General features: G+C 42.7%; 1 protein-coding gene and 1 long non-coding RNA gene across 2 annotated transcripts in view; one reads left to right on the top strand and one right to left on the bottom strand.

The window, feature by feature from the left end:
• Window positions 1-18,424, top strand: part of LOC137207839 (uncharacterized) — a 94,683-nt gene extending 76,259 nt beyond the window's left edge. Inside the window, exon 4 of the long non-coding RNA XR_010935318.1 lies at window positions 18,101-18,424. This is a non-coding gene — a long non-coding RNA (uncharacterized lncRNA). The remainder of the gene's footprint in view (window positions 1-18,100) is intronic.
• TOP1 (DNA topoisomerase I) overlaps window positions 1-19,835 on the bottom strand; it is an 86,310-nt gene extending 66,475 nt beyond the window's left edge. The window contains exons 1-2 of the mRNA XM_067708139.1: window positions 19,414-19,835; window positions 19,048-19,072 (exon numbers count right to left, since the gene is read on the bottom strand). Coding sequence (XP_067564240.1) covers window positions 19,048-19,072; window positions 19,414-19,446 — 58 coding nt within the window. The 5' untranslated portion in view covers window positions 19,447-19,835. The remainder of the gene's footprint in view (window positions 1-19,047; window positions 19,073-19,413) is intronic.
• Between the last annotated feature and the right edge of the window lie 5,226 nt (window positions 19,836-25,061).

Genomic DNA, 25,061 nt, shown 5'->3' with positions numbered 1-25,061 from the left:
AAAGTACTTAAGTTTTTCTCCTCAATGTTCAATACTTGGTAAAATTTCATCATCAGAAACTTAGTAGTATAATGCATTAAAAGACTAAGAGTTGCTCAAAGATAGCAGTCTAGCATTTTCCATTTTGTTTTTACCAGCTCTGCAACACAATCTCAAATTCTAAAACCAATCACAACATCTTCCCAAGTGTCTATATGCTTAGAAGAAATGCCACAAACTGACTTAAAAACACCTAAGTGGACCTATCTTGGTTCTTAAACATCAGCAATTCTGTAAGATTAGTGGCCAGATGTTGTTCCATGTCCTTGCCTTGGAAAAGACACACCATGAAGCAGCCAACTGGTGTGCTTTAGGCCTCAATCTCATACAAAAAAGGGTTAAATGGTCATAGGATGTTTTCTCTTCCAGTCCACTTCCTCATTTAAATTGGACTCCTTTTATGCTTTTACAACACTACAATTACCTTAATCTGTCTTTTCAGTCCCTTCCTGTCTATGCACCCTATTTTAACTTGTTTTATAACCTTCTCTCCCATCCTACTCCTCCCATTATGCTCCTTAAATTCAAGTTCATCTTCCTCTCTTCCTCTGGCTCTTATTCCCAGGGACCAACTGATTACATTAAAAACAAAAAAAACATGCAATGTCATGACGGGGTCCTAGGTAATTTATTTCTCTACTCTGGTCTCAAGTTTTCTAGTCTGTAAAATGACCTCTACTGATCTCTTACACTTACAGTCCCAAGAATTCTATGATCTTTAAAAATTGTTTTAGTTCAAACAAATTAGGATAAAAAGAAAAAAATCTAAATGCTTAAAAAATCTCTTTTAAGAGCAGTGGTTCTCAAACTTTCCTATGTGTGAGACCTGGGAATAAGATCATCCTCAGATATGTGTATTTTAACACAAGCTCTCCAGGTGACTATAATCTATAATCATATTTTGAAAAACCCTGCTCTGTCATGTCTTGGTCCTTTGAGCAGTGATTAATACCAAGTACCAGCCACCTACAATAATGGACATGCTACCGATTTTATTTTCAGTTTCTACTTCAACTGGGTCTCTCTGTTCCTTTAAAAGGCAGGCACAAGGTGCTTGCTGAGTCAGTCCCTGGGGATTTTTTTAAATTTACAGCTGAGTATACTGAGGCTCTACAACTGAGGAAGAAAGAGGTTTTCACCTGCTACTTTCCCAGCCCCTATTTGAAAGGAAGAAGGAAGAGCTACATTAGGGGTGACACAGCTACCCCAACTTAGATAAGGAGTAGGGTAGTCAGGTGCTTTAGAATAGAAATTTCCTTTGTTGTTTGGACATCGGGCACAGACGTGCTTAGAGACAGAGGTAACTTGAGTCCTGCCACTGGGACTCAGTTGAGAAGATGAATGACTAGAAAAAAGATAGAATAAGACTTAATGAAGCTGCAAGCTCACAGTAAACTTTTGACACTTGGCTTATACAGATTCCTCTGGAAGCCAGAGGCTACCAAGTTTTATGAAAAGAGTCCCGTGAGCTTCCTGTGATACATACAAGTGTGAATCAGCAAGGTAAGCATCTGGCACTACTCACCAAGCCAGGGGTCAGCAAAATTTTTCTCCAAGGGGACAGGTAATAAATAGTTTTAGGCTTTGTGGCCCATTCAATCTCTGTTGCAGATACTCAGCTCTGCCACTGTAGCACAAAAGCAGCCACAGATTATATGTAAATGAATGAGCATGGCTGCATTCCAATAAAATTTTATTTATGGACACTGGAATTTGCATTTCATATAATCTTCCTGTGTCATGAAATAATATTCTTTTTTTAAATTGAAGTATAACTGACATAACATTATATTAGTTTCAGGTGTATTTAATAATTTTTTCCCCAACCAGTAAAAAAATATAAACACCATGGGCCATACAAAAGAAGGCACAGTTTTCAGAACTCTGCAATTACTTAACAGTGACTAGAAACTATCCCCAATGCCCCCGTAGAGAGAGCGGTGCCATTCTGAAGCTCGGTGTGTAAATGAATATCCTCCTTGCTTTACCTAAGGCTTTCCCCTAAATGATATCCATGCTCAGCCTGGTTCCCTCTTCTCTCCTCCTTTCAAACAGCCCGTGAATGGCCATACTTGATTTAAAAGTGGTTAAAATCTACTTGCTCTACAAAACTAGACAGAGTCAGTCACACGAATGAGAACTCTGAAGGGGAGGCCAAGGCTGAGCCCACTGCTAATTCTGCTTCTTAAGCAGCAAGCTAGTTAAATTTGTTATTTATCCCCCTTGAAGTGGTAACAACATCACACTTGTTCACACTCCTAACCACCTCCAATGAAACTCCTTAGTATATAAGCAGACTTCAGAGATCCTTCTAAAATAAGGGGGTTGGGGGGGCGGGGTCTAGTAAATCCCTGGTTAACAAAAAGATCCTTTTTCTTGAGTACTCAGATAAACAGAAGTTTTACTGATTTTTGGAGTAACTGGCTCCAAGCACAAGGTGAACTGCTTAAAAATAAATTATCCAGGGGTCTCTGCTGCACAAGCCGGCAAGCCTTCCTTAATAAGGAAAGGATTACACATTAAACTGTAACAGAGCCTTCTAGTCAATGATATTAGTCTGATAAGGATCCACTAAATGAAGGCAAGTGCTCTAAGAAATGCAAGTCCTTGGTCTGATACCACACAGGTCACTCCACTACAACCCAGGATTCCCAGGAGGCAACTAAGTCACCCAGGCTCCCCTTTACCTTGTTTTGTGTCACATTTAAGAACTCAAGCTGTGGCATCAGACAGGCTTCGATTAGCCTCCCAGCTGTGTGGCTTACTACTAACTATAGCCTTGAGCCTCAGTTTCTTCAAAAGTGGAGATAATAAATGTTCAAAATTCAGCTACTTATTTTATCCCAATTCCATTTTGTCTTCCCACCCTCAAAAATAACAGATCATAATTTGAAGCTAAAGCTGAAGGAAACTGGATCTGTCCCTGGTCTTTAAGCAATTTACTCAAGTTATTTTCTAAGACCTCATACGTTCACTATACGCCAGTGGTCAAGGCTATAAAATCTCACTTTGTTCCACCAGACTAAGATTGTCTGGCTAATGGTGGACTAGATTACTTATAAGTAAGTCAACACTCACTCACTATGTTCACTGTGAGCGTACAAATGACAGGAAGACCCCAAATGGGGTGGAGAAGTTGAGTTCTGATCTGCTTTTACTATAAGCAGCACCTTGGGTGAGTTAAAATCTTGGGTGCTATTTGCTTGCCTGGACAATCTTAGATTCTCTACCACTTACAGTGAGACATTAATTTATTACTGACTACAGTGGAACAAATATGAATTAACTTCTTGTCATAGCAACATACTAAAAACTTGCAATTTCAAATTAAGTTGTGAGCTAAAACCAACCATTTTAAAGGACAGTGATCCATAAGGTATTATATGTAAACATAAGTTAATCTGTTTTTGTCAACTACAAAACAGACATGACCTATCTCATAGGGTTGCTGAGATAAAATGAAAATTTATTCAATCCACAGGTACCTTAAATGTTCACCTTTGTGTAGCACTAAAGGGGTCAAGTAAAATGGAAAACTGTCTGGGCTTTCCAACTGCTGTGGTAAACTCAACTTTACTTACCAGTCATAAATCCTCTTAGCATGTCACCCAGGATAAGGCAATGTAGACTTACAGAAGGAAGTTCTTTATTCAAACTCATAACATAAATTCATACCTGTTTTGGATTTTGAAGTTCCAAGAGCCCCAACCTCCCATATTCCAAGTAAAATCTAAACCCAAATCTCTTTGCTCTTATCTAAATTTTACCTAGAGCTGTGCTGTGCAATATGAAGCCACTAGCCACATGTAGCTACTTTAAATTAAAGAAAAAATAAAACTTGAAAATTAAGTTCTTTAGCCACACTAGCCACATTTCAAAGGCCCAACATGGCCAGCAGCTACCATGCGGAATAGCACAGATCAAGAACAATTTCCATCATGACAGAAAATTCCACTGGACAGTGCTGACAAAACCAGGACTGAGACTTCCTGTGTCCTGATGCCTTGCCTAGCACTCTCCACTCCACCAGTGACTCCTCTGCTGGAGCCCAGTCAGGGGCCTTTTCCCTACACGGCAAGACACTATGTTGTGTAGTTCCTCAAGGTCAGCCGAAGTTTGCCATCTCAAAAGCAGGCCGCTTCTGCAGAGTTCCAGGGGAATCAGAGACTCAACGAGTGCTGCCCAGAGAACATTTCAACTAAGGCATTAGTCCACTAAGGTATAAGTTAAACCAGATAGAGCAATTATTTTAAGCTTCAGGAGTATGGCAAGGAAGTCCCATTTTACTAACTCATCTTTGTTCTCTAAACGCAAGACAAAGTTGGAATTTTTTACTTTTGCCTCTGAAAGTAATTAACCAGTACAAGATCCTTAAGAGGGTTATTTGCATTTTACATACTCTTCTGTAGTGAGTAATGTTTTCACAAGGACATTTCCGTACTGAAAATGCTTCTCCTTTCCTAGGAGGCAGAACTTAAAAGAGAAAAAGGACTTGTCTAACCTGAAAATGTACCTTCTCAGCCCAGCTCAATTAGGACAGGCTCATTCCTGCAGGCTTGCCTTCCTTTGCTTCTATTAAGTGGGCCCTTAATGCCTGGGAAGTAGTGAAAGTGACTACAAACCTCCTGCCAGTGCTGCATAGGAACCCACCAGCTCAGCCTAAACTGCCCATTTCCAATGGGCGTGGGCCTCAAACGGCCCCAAGTCCACACCTTGTCTGGCCATAAAGGTATCAAGTGTGTTGATGCGTTGCTTCATGCATCCTATTACTAATTCAGCCAACGGGCCCTTTTTGTCCAGAATATCACTACTGACTGTGCTTGAAATGCACAGGTCATTCTCTGGGTAACTACCTACAGAAAGTGTAAGCCTGAATACATATATGCTCTTTAGAAGCTTTCCTGGTGCTAATCATGTAACTGGCTCCTATTTTTTGCTCCCATTTTTAATTACTCCAAATTCCTAACTATAAGGAAGTATAAGTATCAAACAAGTATTGAGGCCCAGACATGGGCCTTGTGAAAAAAACAAGGAACACTGTTTAAGAGGTTGAATTACTACAAAACTAGTTATAGGCTTCATATGAATCAGAGTCATAATCTGCTCAAGGCCACCCAACTACCGAGAGTTGAATCCAAGTTTATCTCACTCCAAAGCCTATGTTTCACTGGTGAGCACATGGACTTCAACTGTCTTTCATTCCTCCTAAAAATGTGAGAGGTGCAATAGGAGAAGGTGAACTTCAAATCTTACTCTATTCCACTGGTCCTGAAACCTCAGTGTGTATCAATCACCTGGCTGACTTGGTAAAACCTAGACCGTGAGCCCCCACTCCCAGAGCTTGAGCCAGTAGGTTTGCATGAGGGCCACGAATTTGCATTTCCCCCAACAAGTTCTCAGGCAATGCTGATGCTGCTGATCAAGAAACCACACTTTAAGAACCACTGCTCTATTCAAATCCTCCCATTTCAATCAGTGCCATCAGTAACTAAAGACCCCTAGTTTAACCTAAAGATAGTGCCCTCCACAGGTTAGATCCACAGCATTCCACTAAACTACGCTCCACTTCACATCCTCAAGCCCTGCCTTCAACATCCTACGAACACTAGCATGAAAACTGCCTCTCACTCTTCATGCTCCGCTTAGTCAACCAATCTTAAAAGATGACATCAGGATCAAATAATGGCTAGTTAAACATGGAAGTAGGAGAAAGGATTAGGATTCTGATGAGACACATAGTTAAACAGCTGCAAAGGCAGTTAACTATCTCTGCTATTTATCTAAATGCTCGTTGAAAGGTAGAAGATATTTATTTAAATTAGAGTGAGATAAGTAATAAGCATTTATAAACATATGGAAAACACTGTTCTGATGCCTTTTTAAAAATTCTGTAAATTTAATAACTAGACCAATGGAGTACCTTAATCAAATGAAACAAAACAGATCTTAGCCAAAAAAAATAGTTCACATAGATCAGTTTCTCCAAAGGTGACTTATGGGTCACCTGTATTAGAATCATTTTGAATTGTTAAAGATATATTTAAAATGTAGATTTCTCAATAGCTCCACAACAGAATCAACTTCAAGGCATAGGACTAGGAATATGTATTTTTACCAAGCACTCCCAGGTAATTCTTATGCAAATTAGCTTAAGAACTGAAAACTCAGTGTAAAGCTCTCAATGTTCCTAACTTGATTTTCAACCAGTTGGTGAGCTAGGAGAGAGGGAGGATCCCATTTCACAACTAAACATTTGTTAAAAGCATCTGTATTGACCATATAAGATGAGATAGTGCTCTTGCCCACTTCCTAGTAAGTAATAAGCCAACCACATAAATTTCTAAAGCCTAGAATGAAAAATTGGAAGAGGACAACAAAGGCTCAGTGAAAGCCAGAGAAAAGTGGCTACTTCTGGCTTGGGGTTAAGTGTTGATTGCAGACAGATTTCACTGGAAAGGAAACTGAGTATCTAAGACTATGCCTTCAATATTGAAACAAGCTCTGAGATGTTTCTAACTCTCAAGGAGTTTACAATACTTAATGCCTTCCTAAAAATAGACAGGAAAATGGAGATGATATACTTATCTAAACTGTACCAAGTTCTAAACACTAAGGAGGCATTCCAGGGTAAAAAGGAATATTTTAACAGAACAAAACATGATCATAGACTTCTGGGAGAAGAACGCACACTGAACTTCATTTCTGGGAAACAGGGTTGCTGCAGAAGGCCTTTAAAAAAATATATCAAGTTTTCAGTAAATGTACTGAGCAAAATTATCTTCACTTTTGTACAACAGCACCTACTGGCATGCATATTTACACATGTGCAATCAGGATGAATTCTGTTTGATAGTCCGCTAGTCTTACTTATGCAAACACTTTCACTGTTTTCAGTCACTTATAGACATATTTCATCATATTGTACTATAACTTTGAACTCTTCCCCTAAAAATTTGAGCTTAACACAAACACTACCTGACATCTAAATTCTAGAAGTTAGCTCCAGTCCTAAATAAGTTCTATAACATTTTCAGGACTACTGAGGGAAAATTTTTAGCTTCGTTTGCCCACTAAAATCTGTTTCCCCAAAGAGAAAACAAGCACATTTCTGCTTATAGACCACTTTCCCAACATTCTGAGATTAGGAGGGTGCTAACATCTGTAAAAAGATTATAAACTTCTGTGGAAGTGTGATTTTTATATTACACTGCACTCAAGGGAGGAAGAAGGTGATTTGATTTTTAAGTGGAAAGAGTAATTAATTATGGTCAAACCACCATCAGCTGAATCTCCACTGAGCCCACCCCGTCTGTCTGTCGTGGACTTCTGTATGCTAAGGGAGCTAACTGGGAGACTTTTCAGAGCTGGGCTGTGTGGCCTTGGAGAGCTTTCAGTTTGGAAGTCAAGTGTAACAAGCCAGCAGTTGCAAAGACTAGCCAATTTGTATTCCTCCTCCCCATTTTTGTTCTTTCCTGGTTAACTAGAACTGTGAAAATTTCGATGTTAAATAGCAAGAACTACTGTCATTGCATCTACTCCTGCGAAAACACACTGATTATAAGAATAAGGCAGAGTAAAGCTAACGTTTAGTCTCAATCAGTTTTCTAGTGTTCAAATCACACTATACATAACACTACTATGTACTCTGAACCTTCCTCTGAGGAGTTTAACAGCTTTCATGTATTGCCCGTATCAAGACACCTCATGGATTAGGAAGGAGTAACAATAGTAATATATTTGAAATGTTTCATACAATTAGTTTCCCAGGACTTTAAGTCCTGAGTCTAACCTCTAAGATTTCAGTTCTTCAAATTTAATAAGATGGTGATTTCACAGCTTTTATTTTAGGCAATGCATTCAAGGATTTAAACTATTTCAAGCAAATACTTGATTAGCTACTGTCACATGAATCTCTTGCACAGAATGTGAACGTTTCTAGTCACCCTGACAAATGTACCTGTTCGGGGAAACCTGAAAACTAATTTCCTAAAATTCATGCAAAACAGGTATCTGATACAAAAAGATAATGGAAAATACACAGAACTTAAAACTAAACTTTTATTCTTCTATTCCAGGTGAAAAAGTTTTAATGAGCTTATAGGTATCCTAAATTTTTTTTTTCTAGAACAGTTATGAGTTTGGACATCTTTGGAAATCTAAGGTCCTAGCTTTTCCAATTCTTTCCAAGGAGGGAAAAAAAAATCTCCTAGGATTGGAAATAAATGGAGACATCACTCTTTTTCACTGATAGTGAAGCATTAGCTGCCAGAAAGTACCTTCCGTTCCCACTTACCCTGGTACGACAGGAGCCTTTGCACTGATGAAAACACATGGAATCTCAACAGAGGAAGTAAAAATACAGGCCTGCAACTTACTAACCTCAAAGTGTTCCTTCTGAGAGCCCTATGGGTTTGTCTTGTTCATCTGTATCTAGTCACTACAGGTATTTACTCTGTGAATGTTTAAATAAATGAACATGGCAACTTAAAGTTTCCCTTTGCAATTAAACATGAACGTTTTACCTTCCTAAGAAGATCTCTTAAATACTGCACCAACCCAAGGGCAAAGTGGTATGAGAAACGAAGTGGTTTGTACACAGTCACAAAGTAAAGGCGAGTCAGCACCCTCCTGAGCCCGCCCATCTGAGATTCACAGCAACAGTATCATATTCAAAGCTCCCTAGTGACCCTTCTCCCCTGGAGTAAAATCTCACAATACCCAAATTTAAAGAAATTGAAGTTCCCTTTGTACAGAAGACTAACGAAGCAATCTCTGAAAAGGTGATTGGGTGATTTTTTTTTTTTTTTTAATTTAAGGACTGGCAAGGAACTCAAAATTTTTTTCTAAGTTTTTACCTTTACTAAAGTAATCCTCAGGACTTCCCTGGTGGCGCAGTGGTTAAAAATCTGCCAGCCAAGGCAGGGGACACGGGTTTGAGCCCTGGTCCGGGAAGATTCCACATGCCACAGAGCAACTAAGCCCGTGTGCCACAGCTACTGACCTGCACTTTAAAGCCCGTGAGCCACAACTACTGAAGCCCATAAGCCTAACATCCCGTGCTCCACAACAAAAGAAGCCACCGCCATGAGAAGCCCACGCACCGCAACAAAGAGTAGCCCCCACTCACTGCAATTAGAGAAAGCCCGCGCACAGCAACAAAGACCCAACGCAGCAAAAAATAAATGAATAAATAAATAAATTTAAATAAATAAAGTGATCCTCACATGCTATTTAATCCTCAGTATTAGACCTAGTTTAGATGCAAAGGACTAAGACTCAGAGATTAACTTGTTCAAAGACATCGCCATTGAGCAGAAGTGCAAGAGCTCAAATTGAAATATCCTTTCCACTACATTATGGTTGCCTGATTTGGCGGTGGGTGGGTGGAGACACATGGATCCCCTCCCCACCCAAGGCTATTCACATTCTTAATCAGAGAAAAATGATGTAAGAGAAAGAGGTCCAAGCTCTGAAGACTTTTAAACCCAATCCTATTTCTGACACTCTAACATACGGAGGGCAATAGAGACATGCAGTATTAATATTCACTTTCTCACTTTTTTTCCTAAGTACTTTAAGAACCATTTGTTCCTGAGATGTTTATCTTTTCAAGACTTTATCTCTGAGACTCTTTAAAATTAGACCCTGTGCTGTAATTTTGATCCTACAAAATTATTTTCTCTGGACTACCTTTAATTGAATATTAATTTTGAAGTCTGTTCCTGTTGTGATGCTACTCGGATAATCCTTTTGATCCATGGTATAAGATCTCTACTAAGATCCATTTGGTTTAGTTTAATGTACAATAGTAAACATATCCATAACTAACTTCGGTTTATCTTAAATAGTACTTCCAAATTAAAAATTCAAGGCAATTCAATAATCAGCATTACCTAGACTTATGAGCCATTACTAAAATTTTTTTCCATGGAATCCCCCAAATGCCTATACTCATGCACAATTGTTAACATGGAGTTTGCTACTTAAGTTCTCATACCTAAGTTTTATTATCTAAGGCACTTATTCCCAAGAATTATTATTTCACAGCAAGTTGAGCTGGTCACTTTGAGCAACCATCTGAATAAATGAAAAATAAAAGTAACTCTCAGGTGCTTTGAGTCTTCTCAGTTTAAAAATATTGAGGTGGGGACTTCTCTGGTGGCACAGTGGTTAAGAATCTGCCTGCCGATGCAGGGGACACGGGTTCGAGCCCTGGTCCGGGAAGATCCCCCCACATGCCACAGAGCAACTAAGCCCGTGTGCCACAACTACTGAACCTGTGCTCTAGAGCCCACAAGCCACAACTACTGAGCCCGTGTGCCACAACTACTGAGCCCGTGTGCCACAACTACTGAAGCTCACGCGCCTAGAGCCTGTGCTCCACGACAAGAGAAGCCACCGCGATGAGAAGCCCACGCACTGCAAGGAAGAGTCGCCCCCACTCGCCGCAACTAGAGAAAGTCTGCGCGCAGCAACGAAGACGTGATGCAGCCAAAAAAATATATATATATATATTATATATATAATATATATTATATATATATATATATTGGGGTGGCAGGTAGTAAAAGAGTACCCTTTGAAGAACCATGATGGCGGAAGACATACTGAGTTCTGTGGTTTAAAAAAAAAAAACAAACCACAAATAATGAACTAGGCATTTCACTGATTAAATGTATCTAAAAGATAAACCCTTGGTTATCTTTCTTTTTTAATTGAGGTATAAATGACATATAAGCTCTGGGTGACTTTAATAGAAAACCCATAATTCTATTAAAAGGTTGAGAAATTACCCACATCAATACACTTCCTTCATTTCTAAGCCCACCTTTATTGCTGGAAGAAGTTCTTTCAGCAGTAACCACCTTGCCTTAGACTTATTCTTAGAAAAGTAAGAACCAGGTAAACATTTGGCTCCTACTTAGCCCAAACCTAGATATAGATACACCATCTTTTATTTTACGGTGATTGCTTAATAGTCAGAAGAGAGCCACATAGGCTATGCAGTTCAGTTAGGTAAAGACTCTATCTACCAACTCTAGTTATGTGTTACTGTTCACTGTGTAAATGTCAGGAAGATTTAAAATGTTAACAGAGAATACCAGTGAGGGAAGGAAAGAGCCACCAACTCACTACTTCAAATCTAACATTCAAGATAAAGATCCATCTCAGAGCAGAAGCTGTCTAATCAAAGTTTAAATTTTAAAATGTGGGTAGAGAGACACCTTCATATACTCATTTAAATCTCAATAGCTTGTGAAGCATAGAAATATCATCCTTGTTTACAGATGAGAAAACAAGGTATACGTACGCTAGCGCACACATATACAATCTTAAAAAACGGTACTGATGAACCTAGTGGCAGGGCAGGAATAAAGAAGCAGAGAATGGACTTGAGGACACGGCCGGGGGGGGGGGGGCAGGGAAGCTGGGATGAAGTGAGAGAGTAGCATTGACATATATACACTACCAGATGTAAAATGGATGGCTAGTGGGGAGCTGCTGCATAGCACAGGGAGATCAGCTTGATGCTTTGTGACGATCTAGAGGGTTGTACAGCAGAAACTAACACAATACTGTAAAGCAATTATACTCCAATAAAGATTTTTTAAAAAAAGAAAAAGAAAACAAGGTATAGCGGCCAGGACAAGTTTCATAGTAAGAACAGGGACTTAATCCAGATTGCTCTGATTTCTACTCCAACTTTCTATTTTACCACAGCTGCTCAAGAGCATTGTATCTCCCCAGAGCCTCCCTCTTCATCACTTATTCTCCTACTTCAATAGCAATCTGGTTCCAGCCTTAATACCATAGCATCTCTTGAAGATATAAGGGGTCTAAGGCTACCTCTAACAGCATATAATTAAGGACAGCCTGTGACATCTTTTTTTTTTTTTTTGGCTGCGCTGAAGGGCATATGGGATCTTAGTTCCCCAACCAGGGATCGAACTCACACCCCCTGCAGTGGAAGCACAGAGTCTTAACCACTGGACTACCAGGCACGTCCCGGCTGTGACATCTTATTAGAAGCTTACCAATTACCACCTGACTGGGGTTTCTGGAATCTGGACTAAGGCAGTACGCTACCAAAAAGGGGAGATGAGAGGGACTTCCCTGGTGGCACAGTGGTTAAGAATCCTCCTGCCAATGCAGGGGACACGGGTTCAAGCCCAGGTCCAGGAAGTTCCCACATGCCGTGGAGCAACTAAGCCCGTGCGCCACAACTACTGAGCCCGCGTGCCACAACTACTGAGCCTGAGCTCCAGAGCCCGTGACCACAACTACTGAGCCCATGTGCCACAACTACTGAAGCCCGCACGCCTAGAGCCCATGCTCCGCAACAAGAGAAGCCACTGCAATGAGAAGCCCACACACCACAACAAACAGTAGCCCCCGCTGGCCGCAACTAGAGAAGCCCGTGTGCAGCAATGAAGACCCAACGCAGCCAAAAATAAATAAATAAAATATTTTTTTAAAAGATATTTTAAAAAAAAGGGGGGAGATGAGAAGGTTTTCCCACAAATCTGTACTATTCCCATTAAATTCAGATTTATTCTTTTTTTATTTTTAGAATTTTATTTATTTTTTTATACAGCAGTTCTTATTAGTTATCCATTTTATACATATTAGTGTATATATGTCAATCCCAATCTCCCAATGAGATTTAATGAATACAAAAACATAGTGTCTACCAAACTCTCAAAATTAGTTCCCTTCCTCCCACTTCCCCTTCTGCTGCCAAGCAAGAGCTCAGATAGCTGACTACAAAGAAATAAAGGGGCTACCTTATAGGAGCTGGGTAAAGCAAGGGGGTCTCAGCCAATGAGATTCCCTAATCCACTTATCTTGAAATCTAGATCAGTCTTCTGCCCAACCCGTATTCTGCCTACAAAACTTTATAAATCTAGGCATTCGTATCTGGTAGCAAGGTTAAAATCTGGACTTTTACTAAGGGGCAATGAGTACACTTCTAGTGTATTCTAGTGTAGGAATAGCCTTCAACTAACAACTTTTTTTTGGTAAACTCCAAATAGCCAAGGATATCTCCTCCAAGGTTCCTGCCCTCTATCTTTCCTAGGCTGTGCTGAGAAAAATACAAAGAATATTGGACCAAGGGTTGGCGGATGTGTTTTTGTTCTTAAAATACAGGAAAATGTCATAATACCCAGGGATCTATTAAACTTGTTCTCAGCAACGTCAACAACAAAGACAAGCGAATTAAAGTCCTCAATTATGCTGACTGCTTTAACACCTTTTGTTGAAGCTTATCTAGGTGTGTCTCAGGAATGCTAATGAACTGAGTTCTTCGGTTCCTTAAATCCACAGAAACAAAGTTAACTTCAAAGGCTCAGAGAGGAATTAACCTGAGACTGGTAGAGATGCACGCACCTCTACCCAATCTAATGAGGAGGGCAGAAGGGAGATGTAAATAAAAATATTTACTATACATTTCAGAAAAATTCTCAAGAACAGTACAGAAAGGTAAAGTTGGCAGGGAGATAACTGAGTGGATCTAAAAATATAAGGCAACAAATTAAAAACGAGTACCTACCAAAAAGAAATTTAAAACTTAAGTTGCCAATATCCCTTGCCGTTTCTTTCTTAACTAAACCTTACAGCCATAAATGACAGATAAAGATACAATACAAACTTTGACAATGGGTGGTCTAGCTTGATGATATTACAATCTGTATACCTAGACATATACTTGAGTCACTTCTCTCCCAGTCTGAAAAATATTTAGAATCTTTCTTGAATATACAGAATAAATATCATTTTAAATAATATCTACTGCTGCTAAAATCATTTAGCAAACTATTAGTCATTTCCTACAACACTACCCAAAATACCATTAATATCTAACAGATATTCCACTCTAAGCTTCTTCCCACCTAATAAAGCCAAGGCTACACCCACCATCACCACTCCCCATCTTTATCCCCCTGCACAGTACCCAGGCCCTATGCTATCAACACAGAGCATACTACACATTGCTCACACCTAGATAGGCAGGTGGTGGGGGAAGGGCAAAGGTTGGCAAATGCTACGTCTTCCATACCGATGGCCTCTATTTTACATTTCCTACTTTAGCTACTGGCCTGAAGCCATGGGGATGGAAAGCTGCTTCACAAACTTCAGATTTACAAGGCATGGAAACAGAAAAGACTTGTTCCAACTATTACTACTCAAAGTTTAAAGACAATCTAAAAGCCTCCTTTAAACACAATATCTCATTCACTTCTAAAGGGCCAGTTGGGAACTTCTCCCATCCCAAACTTTTTACCTTAAGAAGCCAAATTCTCAACTGCTTGCCCAAATGCCCTCATTTCGCAAAGTTAATGAATTCAAAAATAATTAAGCGGCAGTCAGATAACCTTAACCACAGGATTCAGAAAAGTTAGTGAACTCTCTTCCGTCTCCAAATGCAATGAATGGACCATATTTTACCTTTCTTTCAAGACAGTTTTTAAACTCAGGATCCCACATCAAATACTCATTTCAAGCATTTCCATAGCCTCATTCAAAAGTAAATAATTACATTGGAATCCATTTTTCCCAGTGAACCTAGAACTTTATTGGAGTTCAACATAGTTTCATATGAAAAACACGCAATCTCTCACAAAACACTTCTGGAGAAATAACTTTGGGTTTGAAGAAAATCAGTATTCTGCACTGTAAGTACGGCAAAAGCTGTTAAAGACCAATAACATACGTATGCACTCATACCCAACTACTAGGAAATAACATGAACAACTGAAGTATGTCTGAAAGTTCCTAAAATGAAATACACCCAGAAAGCACAACAGAATCACATCCAATACCATTGGCAGCAACAGGTAACTGTTACTGTGATTAACATACAACACATATTCACAAGCTCAGAAGTCAGCCATGTTTTCTGCATGCCCCCACACACGCCGAAAACAAACAAAAACCCCCAACAGCTTCATTTTAGAATATAAGCTTTGAGACATGTTAAGAATCCCTGGCACTTGTATAAATGGATATTGACTCACCTAGAACAAACTAATGAATCTCTCTTCAAATTCTCACAATTCTCCATTATTATGCTGATGTTAAAGGAAAAAAGCCAGACTCAATTCTTTTTTTGCTACTGTTGGTTAAAATGAGATTTTGGAACTGACCCTGACTTCCTATTTTCCATTTTACTTTATCTACTTACCAAAGACAAGTATGAGTTAATTATAGCAAGCAATATTATCCAGTTTTCACTTTTTAAACCATGAGGTATTTCTGATTTAGTAACTACTTGATTTTCTTGTTTTACCGGTAACGTCGGAATCTAAAATTTGTTTGTGAGTTCTGACATGCTAGTAATCTAAAAAGCACATGTTGACAAGCAACTCCGTTTCATCTATAAAGATTCTACAGCAGCTCACTAATTCTGAAAAGGTGCCCCCAAGAAATCTGGCTGCAGTGGAAGGAAGGACAACACTGGAGCCCAGAGCTTAAGTGTTTCTGGATGGAGTAGGAAGACGTGCCAGATTTCATTTGAAGGTGCCATCAGTTTGGTTTTAAAAATGTGATGGGAATTTTCAGATAGCCACATCATTAGTTTTCCCACCTGCCATCCCAACCAGTGCCCAACAGCACAGAAGTATAACTATCTGTTAGCATCAGAAACAATTCATATTTAATTCCATCATCCAGTTTGAATCCACTAAGCTACTAGAATCAACACAAGATAATGCCAAACAATGAACCCATGTAACATTTCTGAGAATAATCACTGATGAAACCAAGCATTATACTTTACTCATGCCAGGGAAGAAAGAACCCTACTACTCCAGAGTAGATGGACAAAAACATCAAGCTCTTGAAACAGCAATAGGACCACTGACCCCCAACCTGATGTTACCATTATCAACACTACAGATAATTCAGTAGTCTGCACAGTACTGGGCTAATGACTCAGCCCCACTTCAACGAGTGCTACCAACACCTAGAAAAAGAAGCCTTTTCTCTTAGGTATAAGAGATTATGGTTTCTGCTCCTGAAACTCCCAGCAATACTTTAAATATACACACATTTCACAAATAACAGATTTTTTCCAGCAGTTGAGTATGGGCTGGAATGTTCTAAATTCTATACGAACAGTAACAGTTCTAACTATTGTAAAGAATGAACTCCAAAGGCAAAAAATCTTTCAGCTCTTAGGGGACGAGGGCAGGCAAATGAGGGAGTTTTGTTTTAACATTATTGGCACAGTTCATCTGTAAGATGGGTTTAGGTCCACTTAAAATCATGCTTAAGCAAACTCTTAATACAAAGATCAACAATAACTTGTCTGAGCATAATTAAACATTGATTTTTATCTTTTAAAAACTCTTTCATAGTTACATAAATCAATCACTAGTTACTAATGTATTACTTAATAGAGCAAGCAAACAGCTACTAATACTACATCTTTCTTCTAGACAATATTTACAAAGATAATACTCCACTGTCAGACCCTCAGTGTGGTGGGGAAGCAGTTAAAGTGCTTTTTCTTTTGGGAGCAGGTTTAGATAAAAAGCAAACAACAAACTACCAAATCTCTCCCTCTTGCCTTTTTCAGCTCTGTAAGAAAGCAGAGATGAGGCAGCTTTTAATTTCTTCATACTAGAATCATATATAGCATAGTGGCTAAGCTTGTGAGCTTTGTAGTGCCAACTCACTGCCCTTGGGAAAGCTAGTAAATATACCTAAGGCTCAGTTTCCTTATGTATGGAAATGGAGATAATAGTACCCAACTCATAAGGGTTCTTCCAAGGATTAAATTAAACTAGATGATCCAATGGAAAGAACTGAGATTCATGCCTGATAGACAGTAAACATTCAATAAATATCAGCAATTATTGCTATTACAAGTGAAAAAACACATTCTAAAAGTCAATAAAGCCAGTTTACTTCAGTCTCTAAAAAATGGCACTAAAGAGCAATAACCTACCCAGCCTACAATCATTCACATATTCAACAGTTCCTTTGTATAACCTAGGTGAGAACCATGGAGGTTAACTTTCTGAGGAGAAAGGACTACACTTTGTTTCATTACTAGATACATTACCTACTCAGCCCAGTCTGAGAGTCAAAAAACACTTATTCTGTATTAAGATCCTACCTTCCTCCAAGAGAGGTCAAAAGGACTTTTACATCCTCACCTGCCACATCCTTTCTTTGCTCCCACATCCCAAAGAAACGTATCTACACTCTGCGGTTTTCTGAACAGCAGGGGCCTCATCTCCCGCTTTTAAAACCCTGATAGGTTGACTAAACATAGTTAAGAAATACTCCAACTCTTGACACTCAGCACCTAGTCTTGCACAAGCAAGCCCAAAAGCTACCTCCTCTGAGAAATTTCCCCACCCTCAGACAAAATTAAATCCCCTAGTCACCCAAAGCATTTTGGGTATAGATTTGCCCCAGCACCTACCTTGTAATTAACTAATTATGTCTCCCCCACATAGACTGAAGGCAAGAGCAGCACTTTGTGGCCAAAGGTTCAGCTCTAGCACTAAGCACAGTGCCTGGCATATATTAGGTGCTCAAGAAATGCTACACTTTAACCAGATTCTCTCCTCGCAGAGTACCATCTCTTGCTGGATGCCCTACTTCAAAATCTGAACATAAGGCTGCTCGCAGTAGAGCAGGCTAACACGATGGACTGCTGATTACAACATCAGAAAACCTAGTCATCAGCTTCTCCCACTGGATAGGTTCCCAGAACCCAAACTCAACTGAGCAGGATTATGTACCATCAGAATCAGTGGGAATTCCCAGCACACTACAGAAGGTACCTTCTCCTTCAACAGGATTGTTGAAAAGCTCGCAGGGTGAGCTTTCTATTGGGGGAATCTTCACTCGGTAACTGAAGTGGAAATACTCAAAGAATAAATGCCTTGATTTGGCTGAAAAGGGTACAAAACATAAAGGTCAGGCAAAAGCAAGCTAGCTCTCGATTCCTGAAAAACAGAGGCTTCTGAAAAAGAATGAACAGGAAGCAGGGGTGGTGCTGGTCATCTTTGTTTCAATAAATAAAATCTTTTTTTCTACCCCACAGCTTACGAGAAATGCCTAATACACCAGGCCAGATGAGATGCTCAGCAATGTTTCCTCCTGACAACTACACTAAACTGCATTTCTAAAAAAAAAAAAACAGTGCCTTAGGAACCTCAGCCCCACTGAAGTTCTAGTCAGTAATACTTTAATTAAAAAAAAAAAATCAACATGCCTAAGCCCAACATTTACAATGGATGGCCAACAGAGAACTTGCAAACTTTCTGAAGGCAGGTACCACTACCTTTGCAAAGAACACAACTTGGGGAAAGCAATCTCAAAATATAAAGAACTCCACAAAGGAGGGCTTTAGCTTTAGAGCCCTATTTCCTACCATAAACATCTTACCAGGGAAAGGGAGGAAAAAAAAAAAAAATCAACAGTTGCCGAAGGGTATCTTTCATTCTGGAAGCAGAAAAGGAAACAAACAAGAAGCAGTAAGAGGGAATAACACCCCAAATAAAGTTCTCTTTGGGAAAAAACAGTAACAATTCAGGCTCCCAACCTTCCCCCTGGTGAGGTCTGTGATTTACGTGGCTTTGCTCCGCAGAAAGCTTTTTCTGGGCAGCTCAAGGAAGGAGCCAAGGGAGGGAGAGAAAGAGACATAGACACAGAAAGGAGAGGAGAGAGAAAAAGAAAATGGCGCAGAGACTAAGTCCCGACTGTCGACAAGGCGACTTTCCCGGGAGGAATCCGGGCCCGGAAAGACTGCCAGAGGCCCGGCGGCGGGCGACGCGGGGTCTCCGTTGCCCCCTCTTGGGAGGGCCGCGATCTGGGGGCGCTGGGGTCCCCGGAAAGGGGGTCCAGAGGCGGCCCGATGGGAACAATGGGGCCGGTGAGCGAGGAGCCGGGACTTAGTCTCTGGGACGCCATGTCTGTCCTCTGCCCGGCTCGGGCCGGGCGCGGGGCCGGCGGTCGGGGGGACCGGGGTCGGGGAGGGGGCACACTCACCATTCAGTCGGAAATCCGCCTCGATCTGGGGAGAGAAAAGGAGGGACTATGAAACAACAGGCACATTCACCCCGCGGGCGGCGGGCGAGCGCGCGCTGCCGGGGGCCGGGCCCACCCTGCGCCCCCCGGGATAAGGGGGCCCCGGGAACGGCCTGAAGGGTCAGCCAACCCCCCTAAAACTGTAACTTGGCGCCTCCCGCCCGGGGCCCGGGGAGCCGATCTCCTCCGGCCGGCCACCCCTGGCGGGGGGCTCCGGCCTGTCAAAGCGGCGGCCGGGCCGAGGCCGGGGCCTGCGCCGGGGGTCGTGGAGGGGCGGGGCGGGGCCGGGGGCCCGGGCGGGCCGGGCCGGGCCGGGCAGGGCAGTACCTGGGAATCGTTGTGGAGATGGTCCCCACTCATGTCGGCCGGAGCGGCGAGCGCGGCGGAAGGCGAGGGGCGTCGAGGAGTCGCAGACGGCCGCGGCCGGCCTGTTCAGGCGGACGGGGGCTCCCGGAGACGCGGGTAAAGGGCGGCGGGGCGGGCCTGAGACTCCCGGAACGGCTCAGGCGGCGAGCGCGGCGGGCGGTGAGGGGCGCCGAGGAGACGCAGAGACGGTCGCGGCCAGCCTGTTCGGGCGGACTGGGGGTCCGGGAGGCTCCCGGAGACGCGGGTAAAGGGCGGCGGGGAGGGCCTGAGACTCCCGGAACGGCTGAGGCGGCGACCGCGGCGGCGAGGCTGACTGTTGCCGGCCTGGTGGCGACAGCAGACCCCAGCAGTTGTGTAACAGCCTAAGTTCGCATTTCGGCTCACTGCGCCTGCGCGGCCGCTTTTAAATGCGACGTCCCTGACGTCAGAGATTCCGGAAGGAGGCCGAGGGTTGCGGGACCCGCCCCCTCGTGCTTCCAAGGGTGGACCCGGCTTTGCATCGCAAGCCCCGCCCCTAGCCCTCGCGCGCCGATGTGATTTGCATAAGGAGCTGACTCCGCCCACGGCCGCCCACCCTGTGAAATCTTCCCTTCCTCTCCCAGCGCCTTTTCTCGGATCCCAGATCCCTCCCCTAGGCAGTGCGCAGGCGCAGCCCGGACACCGCCTCCGGACTGGGGCCGGCAGCTCGGCCACGTGGTGGGCCTTTAAAGGCCGCCGCGGGACAGCGGCAGGGCCCGGTCCGAGATCTCCCGGGAGCTGCAAATACCTTGGCAGCAGGGGCCCCGAGCTCTCACCAGCTATTCTTCTCTCGCTAACCGGACCCCGACGCTGCTTGGCGGGAGGAGCTTCCACCCCAGCCTTTGTCCAGGCCTTCCAACTTATGGATGATTTCACGCCCACTTCTTAAAATTTATTTTAATTTTTCAACCCGCGAAAGGTCTGGCTTAGCTCCAGTTTTCAGCCGGGTACATGTAGCCCTGGGTCACAAGAGGCCTGATTTCATTCGTTCATTCTTCAAACATCCCTGAGCCAGGAATTGTGCTAAGGAGAGGAGTTGGGGCCAAAGGGAATCAGATCGCGGAGTAAACACGACCTGGCTCTGTACCCGGCTGTGTCCATAACGCGCTATGGGGTGTAGGGGGGAGGAATTGGAGAAAGAACTGCCGTTTATGGAGCATCTACTGTGTACTCCGCTCTGAATTCACACAATAGCTCCGTGAGGTCGTCTATTTTACTAAAGTTAAACTGTGTCAGAGATACGTAACCTACTAACCTACCTGACATCTTCATTTGGATACCTCACAAGCTTCTCCAAGGCTGAACTCACCATCTTCCTCCGCCACCCAGCTAGAAAAGCTCCACCCTGGACATCTTCCTCTCCGTTTCTCATAAGTCCAACTGATTGCATCTCTTCAATCCTCTCTCCCCCGCCCACACACCTGTGAAGTCTGCATTATCTCCTGCTTGAATTCTTACAATACATTCCTAACAGGGTTCCCTACTTCCTTTCTGGCTCTCTCACAAGCTGCTCTGCAACAGTAGACAAAGTGCTCTTTCAACACCAGATCTAACTATTATCCCCTTTCCGCAAACTTCCCCTCATCTTAGTACGAAGTTCAAAATTCTTAAAGTAGCTGCCAAGATCCTGAATAACCTGCTTAATTCAAGTGTGACCTTTGTGAATTTTTTTCCATATGTATTACCACTTCCGCTATTATTACTTAATATTTTAATTGATCCCTCTTCTTTCTTTAGCTTCATCCTAAGCAATAATAGCTATGAAATAATAATGTCTATGAAATCATTTACAAATAAAATACAAAAAGTGTTCATCCATGGACCACTGAAATCACCTCTATCACATCTAGTGGTAAACACTTTAATTCTTAATTCATTAAGAAAAATTAATTCTTGTGAATGCTTCAAAGCTCAATCTTAGTACCATTTTCTCCCTTCTACACTCCCTGACTCCTTCTTCCCCACCCAGATCAAGTGCCCCTCATAGTGTCCTTTTCCTTTGTAACACTTATCACAGTTATTAAATTACTAAGGGGGGTAACTAGTGACTTTATGTCTCTCTCCCCTACTGAATGCCAGGTCTATGAGGGCTAGGACCTTGTCTATCTTGCTTAGCACTTGATCCCCAGCATCCAGCTGCAGATCCTACAAAAGAGATGTGCAATCAGTGAGGGAATGAAAGCAGGGTAATACAGTGGTTAGGACCACACATGCGGAAGTCAAACCAATCTAGTTTTGAATTCTTCTCTGCTGTTTATTAGCTCTGTGACCTCAGGCAAATTGCTTTAATTCTCTGAGCCCCAGTTTCCTCAACTGGATAATGGTGATAATGGTGCAATTTTAAGAGATTTTTGTTTTTTAAATTTGACTGAGAACACACAGCTAGTAAGTGCTGAGTTTTGGATTCAAACTCAGGTCTGCTTGACTCCAAAGTTATTCTTTGGAGTTCTCTGAAACAAGTTGCCAGAACCAGTTTCAACTTGCTTTTGGCGTCTTTCATCATAGTCTTTCCATCTCAGAATCAGTGCCAGGCCACCAGGTGAAGCATATAACTCCTACCTGTTTGCTGCAGTAAGGCCAAAGTAAGTTGAGGACTGCCTTAAGGCATAACAGTGCTTCCTACCACTGCTCCACTGCCACCCTCCCAAGCCAGGGAGAATCTGCATTCATTTTCAAGGAAGATCTGGGTAGGCATGAAAACAGAACACACACACCAAAATGGCATCCCAAGCATGGTCCCCGTGCACAAACATGCAGATATCTGGGCGTCTTGTCACAGACTGAACTTCTCTGCCAGCATATGTGGCTGGCAGTGCTCCGAGGCTGGTTGGCTTACCCAAGCCCACACGACCCCTCTCTGATTCCTGATACTTTAATCTGGTATCCCCATGATATGGTCCACCTACCCTTAGTACTTGAGAAGATTATAGGTAATGCCTGTACAGACATTTTCATTTTAATCGTTATGTATATATTGCCATGTGTATGAGAAAAAAAATTTAACCATCATATCAAATCCATGATTTTAAGGATGTCACTGTTTAGGATGGGTTGGTTGATTGATTTACATGAAAATATCACGGAATGGCACAGAGGGAACATATAAGACAAACTCCGTGAAAGTCAGAGACATAAATGAGGCTTGGGAAACACTGCTTTAAATCAAGACCACTCACTCATGGACCATCCCAGCCCCCATAAAAATCACTAGTAAAGGACAGTACACACTGTGAAAGGTGGATGATTTATCAATATTCCACTAAAAGAAGGACTTCATACACAAACACACATGTATGAAGGACTTCATACACAAACTCACATGTATGCATTGTTACGATTTAAACAGGTCTTTTCCCACAGGACTTCTCAGAGTTGTCCATATGCTGATACACATGGCACTACAGCATCTCCAAAGTGTATATAAGCCCAGAAACCCCTTTTTTTTTTTTTTTCCAGACTACTTCTTAAGACTGGGCTCTTTGGAATGACCAGCCCTCAGGCCACCTGCTCTAGATGGTCACTCAAGATTCAGTCCATACTCATTTGCTTCTGACTCTCTTGGGATTGTGCTTATTATTTTAGCCCAACTCTTGGCTCCCAGAACTGAACACATATAGGGCTGTCTGAACAACTTCTGCTTTTCAGGGAACCTGTCCTTCTGCACAGTGTACACAAATACACAACTATGCTGTTGTCCCTTGGGCTACAGTTGTGTGACCCAAGCTGAGCCACTCAGATCAACTTCCTTGAGACTCTGGAACTAGGAAGGAGAAAGTGGTTCAGTGTCTCTTCTTGCAGATGGATGTGTAGTACGTAAATCAGGGAGCTACCCTGCTGGTATTTTCTGCCAAAAGGGCCAGAAAAAAGCTGGGAGGAAAGGAGGAGAGAAGGAAGAGAATAGAAGGCTCTGATGGAGTTTAGGGCCCTGATTCCTACTATCTCCTGAGGCCTTATTTCACCCCTGTTCTTATACCTTTAAATAAATCCCCATTTTTGCTTAACAGATCTCTGATGGGTCACTTAAGACCAAGAGCTCTAAGTTATACTAAGTCCTAATCTACAGTTGATTCCTGGGCGCTCACAAGGCCTCTGTTTTCTCTTTGGTCCTGGACCTGGGCCCCTCATGTTATGGCACCTGGATGCCCCCTGGCATTTTGAACTTGGATGCTTGCACAGTCTTGACTTTGGCAATTCTTGGGCAGCAGTGTCTTCTGGTAGATCTCCCTTCCTGTGGGTGCCTTGCCTAAGGACCGCTTCCCTTTTAAGACTTATATGATGCTTAGAAAAGAACCTGCTTGACACCCCAGAAAGGAGACTCAGGCTGGCAATCCCAGTAACAACCAGAAACCCTGGAGTTGTGGAATGAGAGGATAAGCAATAAGGATGTAGGAGCCTGGCCGTGTGGGGTGTCCACTTTCATATTCCTTCTTTGTCTTCCTGCCAGAAGACATCCTTCCTGTGATGAGGACATTTATTCATTCAACCAGTATTCCCTGAGAAATGAGGGTGCAGGGGCTATGTGGTAGATAGGTACTATGCTAAGCCCTGGGGATACAGATATTAATAAGACCTAATCCTCATGTTGGAGAAGTTCCTAGTCTGATAACAAGACAAACATATTCCCCAACTGTTACCATAAGGAACAAAGAATAACATGGAAGCAGTGGTTGCTATGGGAATGCTGGGGTGGGAGAGGCACATCCAACTAGCCAGTGGTGGCGGGGGGGGCAATATTAGGAAAGGCTTCTGGTTGGATGCCATTCTCTAAAGATGAGGAGGGCTGGTTTGTGGAAGAGAAGGGAAGGTACTACAGGAAGAAGACCAACCTGGGCCAAGGCAGGGAGTCATGGGAAGGAACAGCTTTGGTCAGGATGGAGCAGAGGGTCCATGTGAAGATAAACCAGAGAAGAAGGTTGGGCAAGTGGAGAGGCCTCCCCCAGTGACAGAGGAGCTACTGCAGGGTGAGCTATGACGAGGTTTTGAGGAGGTGAGAGAACAACCATGGGCAGCAGGGTGGGGACAGTTTGGCAGAGCTGGCGCTGGAGACAGGCAGATTAGCCAGGAGGCACGTGAAGACCATTGCAAGTGTTTCAGAAGCATCATTAACTATGGGAGGTAGGGGGTCATTTGGAATAACTGTGAAGATGCAGACCATGAAGGGGACAGCAGGATATTGACCTGTGTCCAGGGTACAGCCCAAGGAGAACTTAGGATAGCAGCTGTCCCTGAATCTCCCTCTCACAGGGTATACTGTTGGGACATCCTGCCGCTACTCAGGTCCAGCTGCCTCCACATGGAGAACCAGTGGGCTGGGGGAGGCAAAGAGGCAGAAACTGGGGCTCTAGGAAATCCTGGACAAGTCTGGGACTGAGTGAAACCCCAGGCTGACTCAGCATGACCCTCCCAAGAAAATGGAACAGAGATGGCAGCCTTGCTCAATAACCAGTAGGTTACAGCTTCACCAAGATCAGGTTTTAAAGAGATCTACCTCCCCACGCCCCCAACAAGCCCTTCGAGCCCTCCATCCCATCCCTTCCACATCCAGCATCTTCTCTCCCTCCTGCATGGCAGCTTCTCCACTTGCTCCCTCC

Source organism: Pseudorca crassidens, chromosome 15, assembly GCF_039906515.1.
Source record: "Pseudorca crassidens isolate mPseCra1 chromosome 15, mPseCra1.hap1, whole genome shotgun sequence".
Classification (NCBI taxonomy): Eukaryota; Metazoa; Chordata; class Mammalia; order Artiodactyla; family Delphinidae; genus Pseudorca; species Pseudorca crassidens.
This window is presented reverse-complemented; position numbering and strand designations above follow the sequence as displayed.